Below are 14,388 nucleotides of genomic sequence, written 5' to 3'. Positions count from 1 at the left end.
GTTAAGGATGGGGTCAAAGTGACACCAGGCCTTGACCGAGCCGCTGTTTCATGTTTGCCCTTGCCGTTACTTTATTATGTTAATAAAGTAGCCTTATTTTATCCAACCTTGGTTGTCTGGCTCTTTCTTCCGTCTGAAGGGGCAAGAGACATTCAGAGGTGATTTGCTGTTACCTGTCTCTGCATGGCAACCCTGGACAAGGGATTGTCTTCCATCCCAATACTAATGAGCGTTGACCCTGAGGAATTTCAGACAGGCTATATATTCCAGAAGAGGAATGGTTCCCAAATGGTTTCTGGTCTGTCATTTCAGACAGAACCATTTGAGAACCGGTTCCCTTCCAGAATACATTTGTCATTTCATACACAATCTCTTCTGTCCCATTTAGGAAACGGGGCTGAAGCGTTTTACCTGTCAACCGCTTCCAAGTACTCCTCAGTTTCCTCTCCCGGTTCCGATGCGCTTTTTCCCGCCATTTTTCGCCCGCACGGGCGATCTCTGGCTTTAAAAAAAAAAACACGTTTGCAGGGTATAACGGAATAGCATTATATCAATCCCATTGGAATGCATGGAGTGTTTTGTTATACTGCTATAGCGCTATAGTGCTCTAAAGCAAACGTTTAAAAAAAGCCGGAGATCGCCCGCACAGGCGAAAAACGGCGGGGGGAAAGCGGGAAAAAGCAGTGCAGTCTGAAATGGCAAACCGCTTCAGATCCCACTCTTTACCGGAAGAGGAAAGCCATGTGTGAAATGGCAGCCCTATACCGGTTCACTTCAAAACGGATCATTACCGGCTTGAAACCGGGTAAAACTGAAAAGGACCCCCTGTTTAGCTTCCAAAATCCAACAAGATTGAGTTAGACTGGGTTATCCAGGTCAGGGCAATAAGCACTACATGCTTTTATTTCTTCCTTTTTGACCTCTACCACTTTCAATGCCTTCTCAACTTACATTTTAATATGCTACATAAGCACACCTCCTATATGAGAAAATTTGATATGGTAATAGTGACACAGTCTTTTGTGGCATCAGAGAGAGTTTGGTGAGAAGTTGGGAGAGAGTTGATGAGAGATGGGTGGCCCTGTCTGATGAATTGAATGTTAAATATGTTGTCGAATGTTCTGGATAAGGTAGGTTCTCTGCCCCCAGCAACTCCCTAGGATTCAGTTTGACTTAATATGATAAGATGTGGTCCTTTCTCCCCTGCTGCCTTTTGTTTTGTGTTGCAAAAAGACTTGTTTGTTCTACTGCAAAACATGCAAGCAGGCTTCAGCACTAAGACTGTGATAGGAACAAAATAGAGGAAGCATAGCACCAATTATTTCACTGATTTATTAATTATCTGGACTAGTGCTATAATGTAAGTGTATGATGATTTCTTTGGGGAGTTGTTCTAGGGTTGCCACCTCTGGGTTGAGTAATACCTGGAGATTTCAGGGTGGAGCCTGGGGAGGATGAGGTTTGGAGACGGAGGGACCTCAGCAGGATATAATGCCATAAAGTCCTCCCTGCAAAGCAGCCATTTTCCCCCCAGGAGAATGGATCTTCGCTGTCTGGAGATCAATTGTAATAGCGGGAGGTCTCAAGGTGCTACCTGGAGGTTGGCAATATTAAGTTGTTTAGTAATCCTTTTCTTGATCTGGGAATTTTGGTAATACAGAAGTAAAAGTAGTTACCAAACTATGTATTCCATCAAAATGTTGAAGAGGTACACCCTGGAAGCAAAAAAACATTATGCACTTAAATTGGATCTACAAAATCCCTCTTTTATATTAATTCAATTTTTTTCTCTGTAACTTTTATTTCCTTAAAATTCAAATGCTAACTTTAGGATTTATGTCACTTGAAATGTGTCTGTGTCCTGTTTTAACAAGGCTAACACATAGAAGCAAGCCTTTATGTTTAATTGTATAAATGGATGTGGGTTTGCACATATAAAAGCATACAAAAGCAGTACAAAGAGAAAGATCTGCATCTGGCACCCCACAATGTTTTTTAATATATAGAATAAACATGTAGCTCATATTATTTCTGTGTCTAATTTATATGTCAGAGTATGTAGAAGAAGGTGTTAAACTGGAGTCTAGTATCAGGTTTCAACTAAAGAAATAGGTTGTTTGAACTATATGTTCTTTTTATATTATCTAAAATTTTAGAGGAATAAAAATACAGGAACTGAGTCCATCAAAATCTTAACAAGAATATGCCAACAAATCTGGGCAACAAAAGAACAAAATAAAACAATGGCCTTCAGACTAGAAACATTCTATCTATGTGCCAGTTCAGGAGAAAAGAACACAGCAACTATTGGACCATCACATCAATTTCCCATGCAAGCAAAGTATATAATGAACACTCTTACCATATATGGAATTAGAAATGTCAGATGTTCAAACTAGATTCAGAGAAGGAAGAGGCACTTGAGATCATACTGCAAATTTGCATCATTTACTGGACCACATGAGAGAATTTCAGAAGAAAATCATTTTGTATTTTATACACTACAGCACATCCTTCGACTATGTGGATCATGAAAAACTATAGAAAAGAGTGAGAGTCCAGTAGCACCTTAAAGACTAACAAAATTTGTGGCAGGGTATGAGCTTTTGTGAGTCACTGCTCGCTTCTTCAGATACAGCTAGGATGTGAGTCCATCTGCCCTGTATATTGCCCCCCCCCAGATGGAAGAAATAGTCAGACAACAAGGTTGGATGAAATAAGGCCACTTTATTAAATTATTAACTTTAAACCTAACGGCAAAGGACAACCATGAAAACAGCGGCACGGCCGGGCCTGGCGTCGCTTCGACTCCCATCCTCAAACCATAGGTAGGCAAGACACCGCTTCGACTCCCATCCTCAAACCATAGGTAGGCAAGACACCGCTTCGACTCCCATCCTCAAACCATAGGTAGGCAAGACACCGCTTCGACTCCCATCCTCAAACCATAGGTAGGCAAGACACCGGCGGCCCCCCAGGTTGGAGCCAACCATAAGTCGCTTGCAATCCCGGCCGAGCCAAGATTGGGATGCACCCTCAGGAGCCCTCAAGCACCACTGAATGGCCAGCACTGAATCTCCATCGTGACCATCCCCATAGGCGATCTGCAATCCTCACCCAGGCCGCACGGCTACAAGGTTGGTCGAGCAGACCCCTCTACCCACACCCGGGGTTATTAAGTGGTGCTTGCTGGCCCCTGAACTGTATTTTAATCTAATTCTGCCCTAACAAAGTGACGAACTAGCCCCTAGGCACCAACCCAGACCAATTCCTCAATCCACTGACCGCAGTGCAGGGTAGGCGAAAAAGACCCCATCTCAATAGCCAATGCGAGAATGGAACCAAAAAATTCCTACCCAGCTCCCCATGAAGCAGGGCAACCAGCCTATGCTTACACTACATACAGGGCGGGTGGGTGGACCGAGCACGAGGTGAGCTACTGACTGGGGAGAGAGCGGAGCAAGCCTATTAAGGCTGCCAGGCTCCACTCCCCCTATTGGAGCTGAGGCTCCACCGCAGCCTGCCTGACTACTCCTCCTCAAGAGGAGGCAAACGCGGCCCCCACGAGGCATGCTTGGGCTGTCTCGTGCGGGGCCGGATTGGAAAGATATATTCTAGCTGTATTTGAAGAAGCGAGCAGTGACTCACAAAAGCTCATACCCTGCTATAAAGTGATACTTTATTGCAATTCTTGGTTGATGACACACACATCCAGAGACATTGGAAATTTTATACCAGATTTTGAATTGAAGATTTTGTTGTGTGAGTGCAGTTACCATAAGTGTAGTTATCAATGGCCTGCTTTATAAACTTTCAGCAACTGCACAACATATGAGAAAGCAATTCCTGAATTTATATATTAACTTCTGAATGTGTGTCTTTTTGAAATAGTATATGTTATTGACCGCTGAGGAAGGCCCCTGAACCTGAAAGATGTATAGTCTTGTTGGTCATTTCATATATTTGTCAACTGTGAATATGAAACCATCAACTTTGTATGTGAAATTACTACAGATGATGTAAATCTCATGTTGATGTTCTATGTAGTCTGATGTTCAGACCTTATCCTTTTAATGGTGTACACCTTAATAAATACATATTTTGATATTTTATTTTAGATAGCTTGACCCATTATAGTTTGCTTTCTCCCTTTCCTTCGTTTGTAACATGTTCATTATCCTCATGTTGCCTATGGCTTGTTAGAGTGAGTTCGAGGCTGAGGTGATATTTGAATCAGAGATTTCCTAGCTCACTGTTCACATATTTATCAACTATGTTATCTTAGCCTAATTATACTTTTAAATTCATATCCAAATAGTAAAAACATATTTATGTTGTCTATATCCCTCCTTTCTTTTATCATGGAACTCAAAATGCTTTGCTTAGGATTTTTCAGGCCATTTCCTGTCCAAGCAAGAGTGTACCATCATATGCCCTGGCTTGCAAATGTTTATTCTAATTGAGGATTTTAGGTCAATAGGATCTTTTATGCTCCACAGGATAGTGCTGTCACATATCAAAAGTAGAATTATAATTATTGGGACCAAAGTTTGATAATACTGGCCTTAAGAGAGCAGTTCATCACTATTTATACTGTCATTTGTATTTTTTTACAGAAAGACAAGGAAGATCAGTGGCAAGAGAACAGGGTTCATGGTAATAAAGACCACATTATTCTCGAGCCATTACAGTGGACAGTGGGTTATGAAGTGCAAATTACTGCTGCCAACAGGCTGGGATATTCAGAACCAACAATATATGAGTTCACCATGCCACCAAAGCCTAATATTATAACAGGTAAGTTATTTCAAATATATTATCTTTCTTTGATCTTATTTAATATTAGTGTGGGTTCTGAGCTTGCCATAGTCTCGATGTATCCTCCAGAATAGGTCATTCTCATTCTTAGTTATAAGCTGTATTGTAAGAAGAACCATTAGCCTGTGAAATTTACTGTGAATTTTTGTCAAAAATTACTTCCAGCCATAGTGCAATGGATGTTTAGAGCTTCATTAGTTAAAGAATACTTTTGTCGTAGTCTGATAAAATTAAGTGTCACTTAGAAAGTATAATAGAGACTAAATTCTGCATGTGTTGCAAAAATCAGGTTTGAATTATAAGCTCTTTAGTCTATTTCCACATTTGGCTTGTATAATTTAATTACTACCTCTAATTGTTTCTTACATTGAAACAATAGTTAACAGTTTTCTGTCCAGACATATTGTGAAACACGAAGTAACTAATTCCATATAGTCATATTATGGCCACAGATAAAAGTTATGAAGTCCATACAGGTTCAGGAAGAACAATGTTTCAGGATGTGGACAGGTGGTCATTTCCCCAGAAAGCACTTTCCCGGGGGCATCTTCTGGAGTGGGGAAGGGGTAACTTGGATGTCGTAAATCTAATCCTCACCAAATGTGGAGGATAGGTAGAGGAGAGTCAGCCAGAAATTCCACTCAGGTTTGGTGTCTTGAACCTGCACACTTCTGAACCACCTGAACCTGCACCTGTCAAAGTACAGGCAGTTATGTTGACAGGTGCAGGTTCAGGAAGTTCAGGAGTGTATAGAATGGATCCTGTGCAAGCTAGAAACACCAAACTTGGAAGGCAGGTAGAGGAGAGTCATCCAGAGATCCCCTACAAAATAGAGACATCAAAGCAGCCGGGAATCTCCCCTGGATGCTCCTCTACATGCCCTCCAAGTTCCCACCTGTTGTTTTGAAGTTCAGTAAATGTTTAGATTGAGCAGAGACAGTCTGTCTGGAAATGTATCCATTCATAAACCAGCACAAACTTCCACAAACAGCTTGAAAGTTCAGGGAAAGTTCATGATCTGCCACAAATTTCACTTTGCAAACCATGAACCAGTCAAAATTTGTCATGAACTTTAGTTTGTGAGCTGGTTTGTGCCCATTCCTACTGTCCTTTGCCTAGGTACTCTGTGTATTCATGCATTTGTGGATTGCATACATGCCATCCATTGTTTCTAGAACTTTACACAGGACTGAATGTACTTATGTGCCTTCCTTTGACTAAGAATTTTCTGTTCTAATCATCATGTGCTGAAAAGCAGTATGACTCTTTCCTAAGCCCAAATAGCTCCACATACGATAGAATTATCTAAACTCCTGTAGTGAGGGAAAGTGTGTGTCCAGCAGCAGATGACCGCTGTGGCAACCAAAGTTTTAGATAACTGCAACCCTATTTTCTATTTTTCTCTCTGTCCATTTGGGAATCCAATCACTATTTTACTAAGACAAAGGCATAGGTGTGGTCATAAGTGATGATGACCATGTAAAGCAGAATTTCCTAAGGCTGTATCTGTCATTGCTGTTATGAGAAGACAAATGTGGAAGGCACAAATGGCATGGAAGGTCTGCACATTTCAAATATTAAAACAGCCTTGGCCTTCAATTGCAAAGGGCAGAATTGTAGCACAGTGAGATGGCATCAACCAATCATTGGACAGCCAGTCTCTCCATGGAGACTACTTGGAAGGCTTCCACATAGGACTAGAGAACTGCAAAAATCAAGAGCCTCCTTTGCCATAGGGCTGTAAAGAAGTTTGGAAAGATAACATTGTGGAATGAATGCAGGTCAGATACCACCTTTGGGTAGACTTCCATGGGTCTGATTAGACAATATGTTAAATTGCATTTAACATGTGACTGAACACTCACATCTAAAACAATTTGTGTGTGGGGTGTGTGTGCAAATCACCTCCCAAGTATGATAGAGGCCAAAGGGGCTTCATTATCCCCTCTCTTCCACCCTGCGTGCTTTCACTAGCAGAAAAAGGACATGTGGGTAGGCTTCAAATGTACTCAATAATCGAGATTCCGAACCCAGGAAAACCATCTTAGTAATAATTATTGTATTCCATGAATATAGATAATGAATGAATGAAAACGGGTGTGTGTGCAAATCACCTCCCAAGTATGATAGAGGCCAAAGGGGCTTCATTATCCCCTCTCTTCCACCCTGCGTGCTTTCACTAGCAGAAAAAGGACATGGGGGTAGGCTATTGTCTTACTGCCTTTGGCCTGTGCCTTCAAATGTACTCAATAATCGAGATTCAGAACCCAGGAAAACCGTCTTAGTAATAATTATTGTATTCCATGAATATAGATAATGAATGAATGAATGAAAAAAATTAATAAAAGTTTGATCATTTCACTTTGTTCATCTTTGAGTTTCCAGTGACGTCCTGTTTGCCTAGCATCAAATTCTTTCAGTCATCATCTTTGTAAAACCTTCCCACTTAACAAATAATTATCTACAATTTCTACAGAGGAAAAGTATGCTGTACATCACTCTGAAGTGAGTCTTTACCACACATTTCCCTAAATCCCTTTTATTCCCCCACTCTTTAGCGAGACTCCAAGTCTTGCAGGAGGTTTCAGTTTTCTTGTAGGACAATCTACCAGCTCTTCAATGGAATCTGTATGGTCCTGTGATAGATGGTCCATCTGTTTTCAATCTTGTTCTTTTATTTAAAAAGTTGGATAAGAATGAGATTCTGCTTTTTCTTGTTGAAGTTTGAGATTGTTGTAGGACTAACTGTAGATCCTGTTGTGTTCATATTCCAGACAATGTAGTCCTTCAAACAAAACCTGATATTCTAAGGGAATGTCTTTTGTCTCACATCTCTCTGATTTCAAGAACTATTCTGATCTGAATGAGTGGGGTTTTTTTTAAGCATTTATGCCCAAATTAAAATCTTTTTCTTGAGTGCTACTAAGAATTGTAGAGTGTATCTGTATATATATCTAGGTAGATTGCTTCTGATAGTGGGGTACCACAGGGATCAGTACTTGGTCCACTGCTTTTTAACTTGTTCATTAATGATTTGGAGTTGGGAGTAAGCAGTGAAGTGGCTAAATTTGCGGATGATACGAAGTTGTTCAGGGTGGTGAAAACCAGTGAGGATTGTGAGGCACTCCAAAGGGATCTGTCAAAGATGGGCAAGTGGGCGTCAACATGGCAAATGGGGTTCAATGTGGCCAAGTGCAAGGTGATGCACATTGGAGCCAAAAATCCTAAATATAAATACACATTGATGGGGTCTGAACTGGCAGAGACAGATCAAGAGAGAGATCTTGGAGTTGTAGTAGATAACTCACTGAAAATGTCAAGACAGTGTGTGACTGCAATAAAGAAGGCCAATGCTATGCTGGGGATTATTAGGAAGGGTATTGAAAACAGATCAGCCAATATAATAATGCCCCTATATAAATCAATGGTGCGACCTCATCTGGAATACTGTGTGCAATTCTGGTCACCACACCTTAAAAAGGATATTATAGCTTTGGAAAAAGTGCAGAAAAGAGCAACTCGAATGATAAAAGGGTTGGAACACTTTCCCTATGAGGAAAGGTTAAAGCGCTTAGGGCTCTTTAGCTTGGAGAAAAGACGACTGAGGGGTGACATGATCGAGGTTTATAAGATTATGCATGGGAAAGAGCAGGTAAAGAAAGAGGTACTTTTCTCCCTTTCTCACAATACAAGAACCCGTGGGCACTCCATGAAATTGCTGAGCGGTCGGGTTAGAACGGATAAAAGGAAGTACTTCTTCACCCAAAGAGTGATTAACACTTGGAATTCACTGCCACAGGAAGTGGTGGCAGCTACAAGCATGGACGGCTTCAAAAGGGAATTAGATAAGCATATGGAGCAGAGGTCCATCAGTGGCTATTAGCCACAAGTACTGTATAGGATTCTGCCCCTCAAGCCTGTCCAGGAATGAGAGGGAATCCTATATTTTTTCAATACATTTAACAACAACCCAGAGAGGTAGGCTACCCTCTCTGGATTCAGAACAATAAGCCACCAGAATCTCTCAGTATTCTATAATCCCCTCCAGCTCAGAGCAGAGATTCAGATCTCTCAGCTGGCATCTAGGGCTTAACGCATTAGCACGTCATTCCCAGAGATGTACACTTAATACTCATTGGTAGCATGTGGCCAGGTATGCACAGGAAATAGGCTTGGAATCCCAGCTACAACATAAAAGACCAGTTAGAAACAATAATAAGTTTTTATTCAGCACAGAGTATTACAATTAGACTATAGAAACAATAATAAGTTTTTATTCAGCACAGAGTATTACAATTAGACTATAAGGATTTCAAAACAAGAAAGGCTAGGGCTGTTTGCCTTAACTAAAGATGAATAATTCATAGTTACCACATTCAGGAGCTTCCAAGAGTTCAAGATTGTCCATTGTGATAATCCAGGTAATCCATTCCCTCCTTGCCCTCAATGTGCTCTAAGGCAATAAGCAATCCTTTGTCCTCCCACAGACAGCATGGCAGGACAGCATTTCAGGTGAACAGAACACAAGAGCAGAGAGAGAGAGAGCGCAGGAGCAGGTCTCTCCCATTGGGAATGACCAGTTATAGGGCCATTCCAGTCACAATCAGCTGTGGCCAGGCAGCCAACTGCGAGTGGGCAGGGGGGTGGCCAATTCCCAGTTTTCATGGGTACAAGTGGGGATAGGCTGGAAGTTTGGAAACCACACCTTCAGTCACATGGCCCCCAACTCCAGCTTCTCCATCGGCTACGTGAGCTTCTGGCATGCTGGCCTACCTTCCAGCATGGAAGTGTGAAGAATGTGTGGTTATATGGTAGGGTTATAAAGTTTCTCCAGCCAAATATTCAGGCCATATGGCTTCAACAGGAAATACAACACAGCCAGGGTATCAGCAAGACATCCCAGGGGAAGGCAGGGGCTTTTAGAAATCAATATTTCTATACACCATTATAAATGGCACCAGTACTGTTCTTATTTTTAATATTTTATATCCCTAGCAGAATACTAACTTTAGCTCCACTTTTCAATGTAAATGCAATGAACATTCAATTCATAGGAACCAATCCCTTTCAGATCTGCTTATTTCTACCACACCTACATATAATCCCCAAAAGTTATTTTTATTTTTATATATTTACATTTATATCCCACCCTCCCCGCCATTCGGCAGGCTCAGGGCAGCTAACAACATATATAAATATACATTAAAATTCCGTTAAAACTGTCAATCAATATTAAATCATACTACGTAAACATAACTTATACTAAAAGATGGAGAATCTTCCAATCTCGACTGTCAACTGAATGGTGTCCACAAACTCACACCCAGCTATAAGCCTCGGTTGGTGGTGCTCTTGGTACTGTCAGAACCAATGATGGTACAGTTGTTGGCACAGTTAGTAAACGGGCCAGGGCCATATGATCGAGGCGGCATCCTACTTAAAAGCCTGGTGGAAGAGCTCCGTTTTACAGGCCCTGCAGAACTGTAAAAGTTTCCGCAGGGCTCCGATGTCCTCTGGGAGCTCATTCCACCAGTGAGGGGCTGCCAGAGAAAAGGCCCTGACCCTCGTCACAGCTAGCCTGGCTTCTTTAGGGCCTGGAAAAACCAGGCGATTTTGGGAACCTGATCTTAGGGCTCGCTGGAGTACATGCGGGGAAAGGCAGTCCCTTAGGTAAGCAGGTCCCTGAGCATATAAGGCTTAAAAGGTAAGACCAGCACCTTGAACCATATCAGGTATGCTATAGGCAGCCAGTGCAGAGCTTTTAGGTTGGGCTGGATGTGTTCCCTCATAGAAAGACACAACAACAGCCTCACCGCTGCATTCTGCACCAGCTGCAGCTTCTAGATTTGCGACAAGGGCAGCCCTTTGCAGAGAGCATTACAGTAATCCAGTCTTGAGGTGACCAATGCATGGATCACCGTTGCTAGGTCATTGTGTTCAAGGAAGGGAACCAACTGCTTAATCAGCCATAGGTGATAAAAGGCCAACTTTGCAGTGGCTGCGACCTGGGCCTCCATCGTTAGGGAGGTATCCAGGACCACTCCCAAGCTCCTAACCTCTGGCACTGGCACCAGTGGCACCCCATTGAAGGTCAGGAGAGGGATCCCTAACCTTGGAGCTCTCCGTCTCAGGCACAGGACCTCTGTCTTCATTGGATTCAATTTCAGTCAGCTCTGTCTAAGCCAACCAGCCATGGCTTTCAACGCCAGGCCCAGATCTCCCAGACTAGAGTCTGACTGGCTGTCCAACAGCAGGTAGAGCTGGGTATCATCAGCATATTGATGACAACCCAGCCCATGTCTCTGGGCAATCTGGGTGAGAGGATGCATATAGATGTTGAACAGCACTGGGGAGAGCACTGCAACTTAGGGCACTCCACACACTAGTGAGTGTCTTCCAGACAGTTGCTCCGCAACTGCTGCCCTCTGTCCCTGATCCTGAAGAAATGAGGAGAGCCACTGTAAGGCAAACCCCTGAATCCCAGTATCGATGAGGCGGTGGACCAGTAGTTGATGGCCGACCATGTCGAATGCCACCGACAGGTCTAACAGCATCGACACCCCCGTACCGCCTCAATCCAGATGCCACCGGAGATCATCTGTGAGGGTGACCAGGACTGTCTCTGTCCCATGGCCTGGTCAGAAGCTGGACTGGAAGGGGTCTAATATGGAGGCATCAACCAAAAAGCCCTGCATCCGATTCGCCACGGCCTTCTTGATTAATTTACCCAAGTAGGGTAAATTGGATACCGGCTGATAGTTGGCTAATGCAGCCAGATCGAGCTATGCCTTTTTTAACAGGGGGCATACTACTGCCTTCTTCAGGGCACTAGAGAACAGTCCCTCCATAAGGGATATGTTGATGATCCCCCTTACTGCCCCTCGTAACCCCTTATGGCCACCTTTAATCAGCCACGAAGAACACGGGTCCAGACTACAGGTGGTTGGGTGAACCGATGAGAGCAATTTGTCAACCTCCTCTAGACTGAGCAGATTGAAATAATCCAGAACTTGACCAGAAGATGTGCATGGAGCCTCAAGTTCCGTTACGGTCTCAACTGTGGCAGGGAGGTCATGGTGGAGCGACAAGATTTTATCTGCGAAATAGCTTGCAAAAGCCTTGCATCCAATATCCATTTCCTTATCATTTGGTCTGCCCTGTGGCAGAGTAGTCAGAGACCAAGTTCTAAATAATTGGGCTGGGCAAGAGCTTGCAGACACAATCGTAGCTGTGTAAAAAACTTTTTCGCAGCCTTGGCTGCCATCTCATAGGATCTCATAAACGTCCTATAGGATGCTCTCACCGCTTCATCCCGAATGCGACGCCACTGTCTCTCTAGCCATCTAAGCTCCCGCTTCTTCACCCTCAACTCCTGTGTGTACCATGGAGCGAGTCTTAGGCGGGGCGCAGAGGACGCCGGGGGGGTGATCTCGTTGATGGCTGCCGAGAGTCGGTTTTGCCAGTCCTTGACAAGCTCATCTAATGAGCTGCCAGTTACATTGTTTCACACAGTTCCTCATCTTTTTCGTTGTTCTTTGCAGAATCTGAAACATTTTTGCCAAGTGGTTTTTTTTTTTTACTGCAGTTAGGACAATCTTTGGGAATCCTGTTGCACTTTGCAGGCATCTATCAATCACTTAACTCTGGTACATTTGGTGATGGAAAATGCTGTCAAGTCACTCCCAGCTTATGGTGTCCCCATATGATTTTTAAGGCAAAAGACAAACAGAGGTGGTTTGTCATTGCCTGCTTCTGTGCAGCAACCATGGACTTTTGTGTTGGTCTCCAATCCCAGTACTAAGCAGGGCTGAGCCTGTTTAGCTTCCATGATCTGACAAGCGAGCCTGGGACATCCAGATCAGGAAATAACTGTTACTTTTACAGGGTAACTAATCACTGCAGTCAACTTTCTGGGACTCACAGTTTTTTCAATGGATGTAAAGATCTGTACTTTTCAAAGATCCCATGCTGTCTCCTGACCACTTGAATCAGATTGGAAGAGTTTGCTGCCACCAACATTCCTTCTCTAGGTTCTGCAACTATGGGACTGTCCTATCTGGCCAGCCTCTACCTGATCTCTTTTATCTCTGGCACACAGAGGGGCATGTGAACCTCCCAATTTGGTGTAGTGGTTAAGTGTGCAGACACTAATCTGGGAAAACTGAGTTTGATTCCCCACTCCTCCATTTGCCCCTGCTGGATGACCTTGGGCAAGCCATAGTTCTGGCACAGCTGTTCTTGAAAAAGAGCAGTTTCTGTCAGAGCTCTCTCTGCCCCACCTACCTCACAGGGTGTCTGTTGTGGGGAGGGAAAGGGAGTTTGAAAGCCACTGTGAGACTGCTTTGGGTAGTGAAGTGCGGGGTATAAATCCAATCTCTTCTTCTTCTTCTATATTCCATTACACTTGGATCCTATCTTTCTTTCATTAGTGACATACATGATTCTCCCGTAAATATATTTTTTTAAATCTAATCTATACTAAGTCTGATAAATGACTTGAAACTGGGCCTCTCCAATACTAGTCCAAGAATCTGACCACAACACCTCACTGGCTTTCCAAATTTGTTCTAAAATAGGCTCATCTCCCAGTTACACCTGGCGATTGAATGGACATGTTCCTCCCAAATGCAAGCAGCAGCAGGAAACTGTATTGCAATAGCAAATACAAGCACAAAACTTTGACATTTAGAAAATTTGAAAGTATTACTAGCATCTAAAGCTTCTTGCTCCACAGCATACAATAAAATTGATAACAACAGTGTCATCTCTTTTCTTATTCATTCACTCTTTTGTACCCTACCTTTTTACCAGTGTGGACCCAATGTGGCTTGCATTGTCCTCCTCACTAGTATTTTATCCATTTTATCCTCTATCCTGTGAGATAGACTGAGTGTGTGTGACTGGCCCAAGATCACACAGTTTCCATGGCAGAATGAGGATTTGATTCCCAGATCTTAGTCTTACACTTCACCACTACACAATACTGGCTCTCTTCTCTCTGATGAAGTTGTGATTATTTGACTGGATTTTTGCCAATTCTGTGCAACAGTGGTGGTATCTTACATTTGGAATGCTCTCCTGGACCATTTCTGCACAAGTGCAAACCTACACATCAGTGTTCTTAAATAATTGAAGTTTGTAAAACTTTCTGCACAATTTTTTGCCTCCCCAGGAGTAGATCCAAATTTAGTGCCGTTACCCCGATTTTCCTGAATCCACTTTCACGGCAATTTTTCCTTCAGATCTGGACTTTGGGTCTATAGTTTGCTTCTCACCACAATTTTGTGCAGTCAGTGTCACATGTTCACCCCTTCCTCCTCCCCCCCGGTTGTCTTTTGAGCAATCCACTAATTTTTAAGCTTAGTGTTGATTGTGTTACAATGCAATTTTTTTTTCCATTATAGTATAATGACATTATAACATTGGGACAAAACGGGCAATGAGGTTTCTTCCTTCCTTCCTTCCTTCCTTCCTTCCTTCCTTCCTTCCTTCCTTCCTTCCTTCCTTCCTTCTGGTGGGTAGGTTTTGACGCCACACACTTGTGTGTTTCTTCATTCCCCCCTTGTCTTC

General features: G+C 42.9%; 1 protein-coding gene across 1 annotated transcript in view; it reads left to right on the top strand.

The window, feature by feature from the left end:
* The window catches only part of NCAM2 (neural cell adhesion molecule 2), a 454,404-nt gene that overhangs the window by 383,355 nt on the left and 56,661 nt on the right, over positions 1-14,388 (top strand). Inside the window, 1 exon segment of the mRNA XM_015422532.1 lies at positions 4,617-4,797. Coding sequence (XP_015278018.1) covers positions 4,617-4,797 — 181 coding nt within the window.

Source organism: Gekko japonicus, unplaced genomic scaffold, assembly GCF_001447785.1.
Source record: "Gekko japonicus isolate JY-2015 unplaced genomic scaffold, Gekko_japonicus_V1.1 scaffold1351, whole genome shotgun sequence".
Classification (NCBI taxonomy): domain Eukaryota; kingdom Metazoa; phylum Chordata; class Lepidosauria; order Squamata; family Gekkonidae; genus Gekko; species Gekko japonicus.
This window is presented reverse-complemented; position numbering and strand designations above follow the sequence as displayed.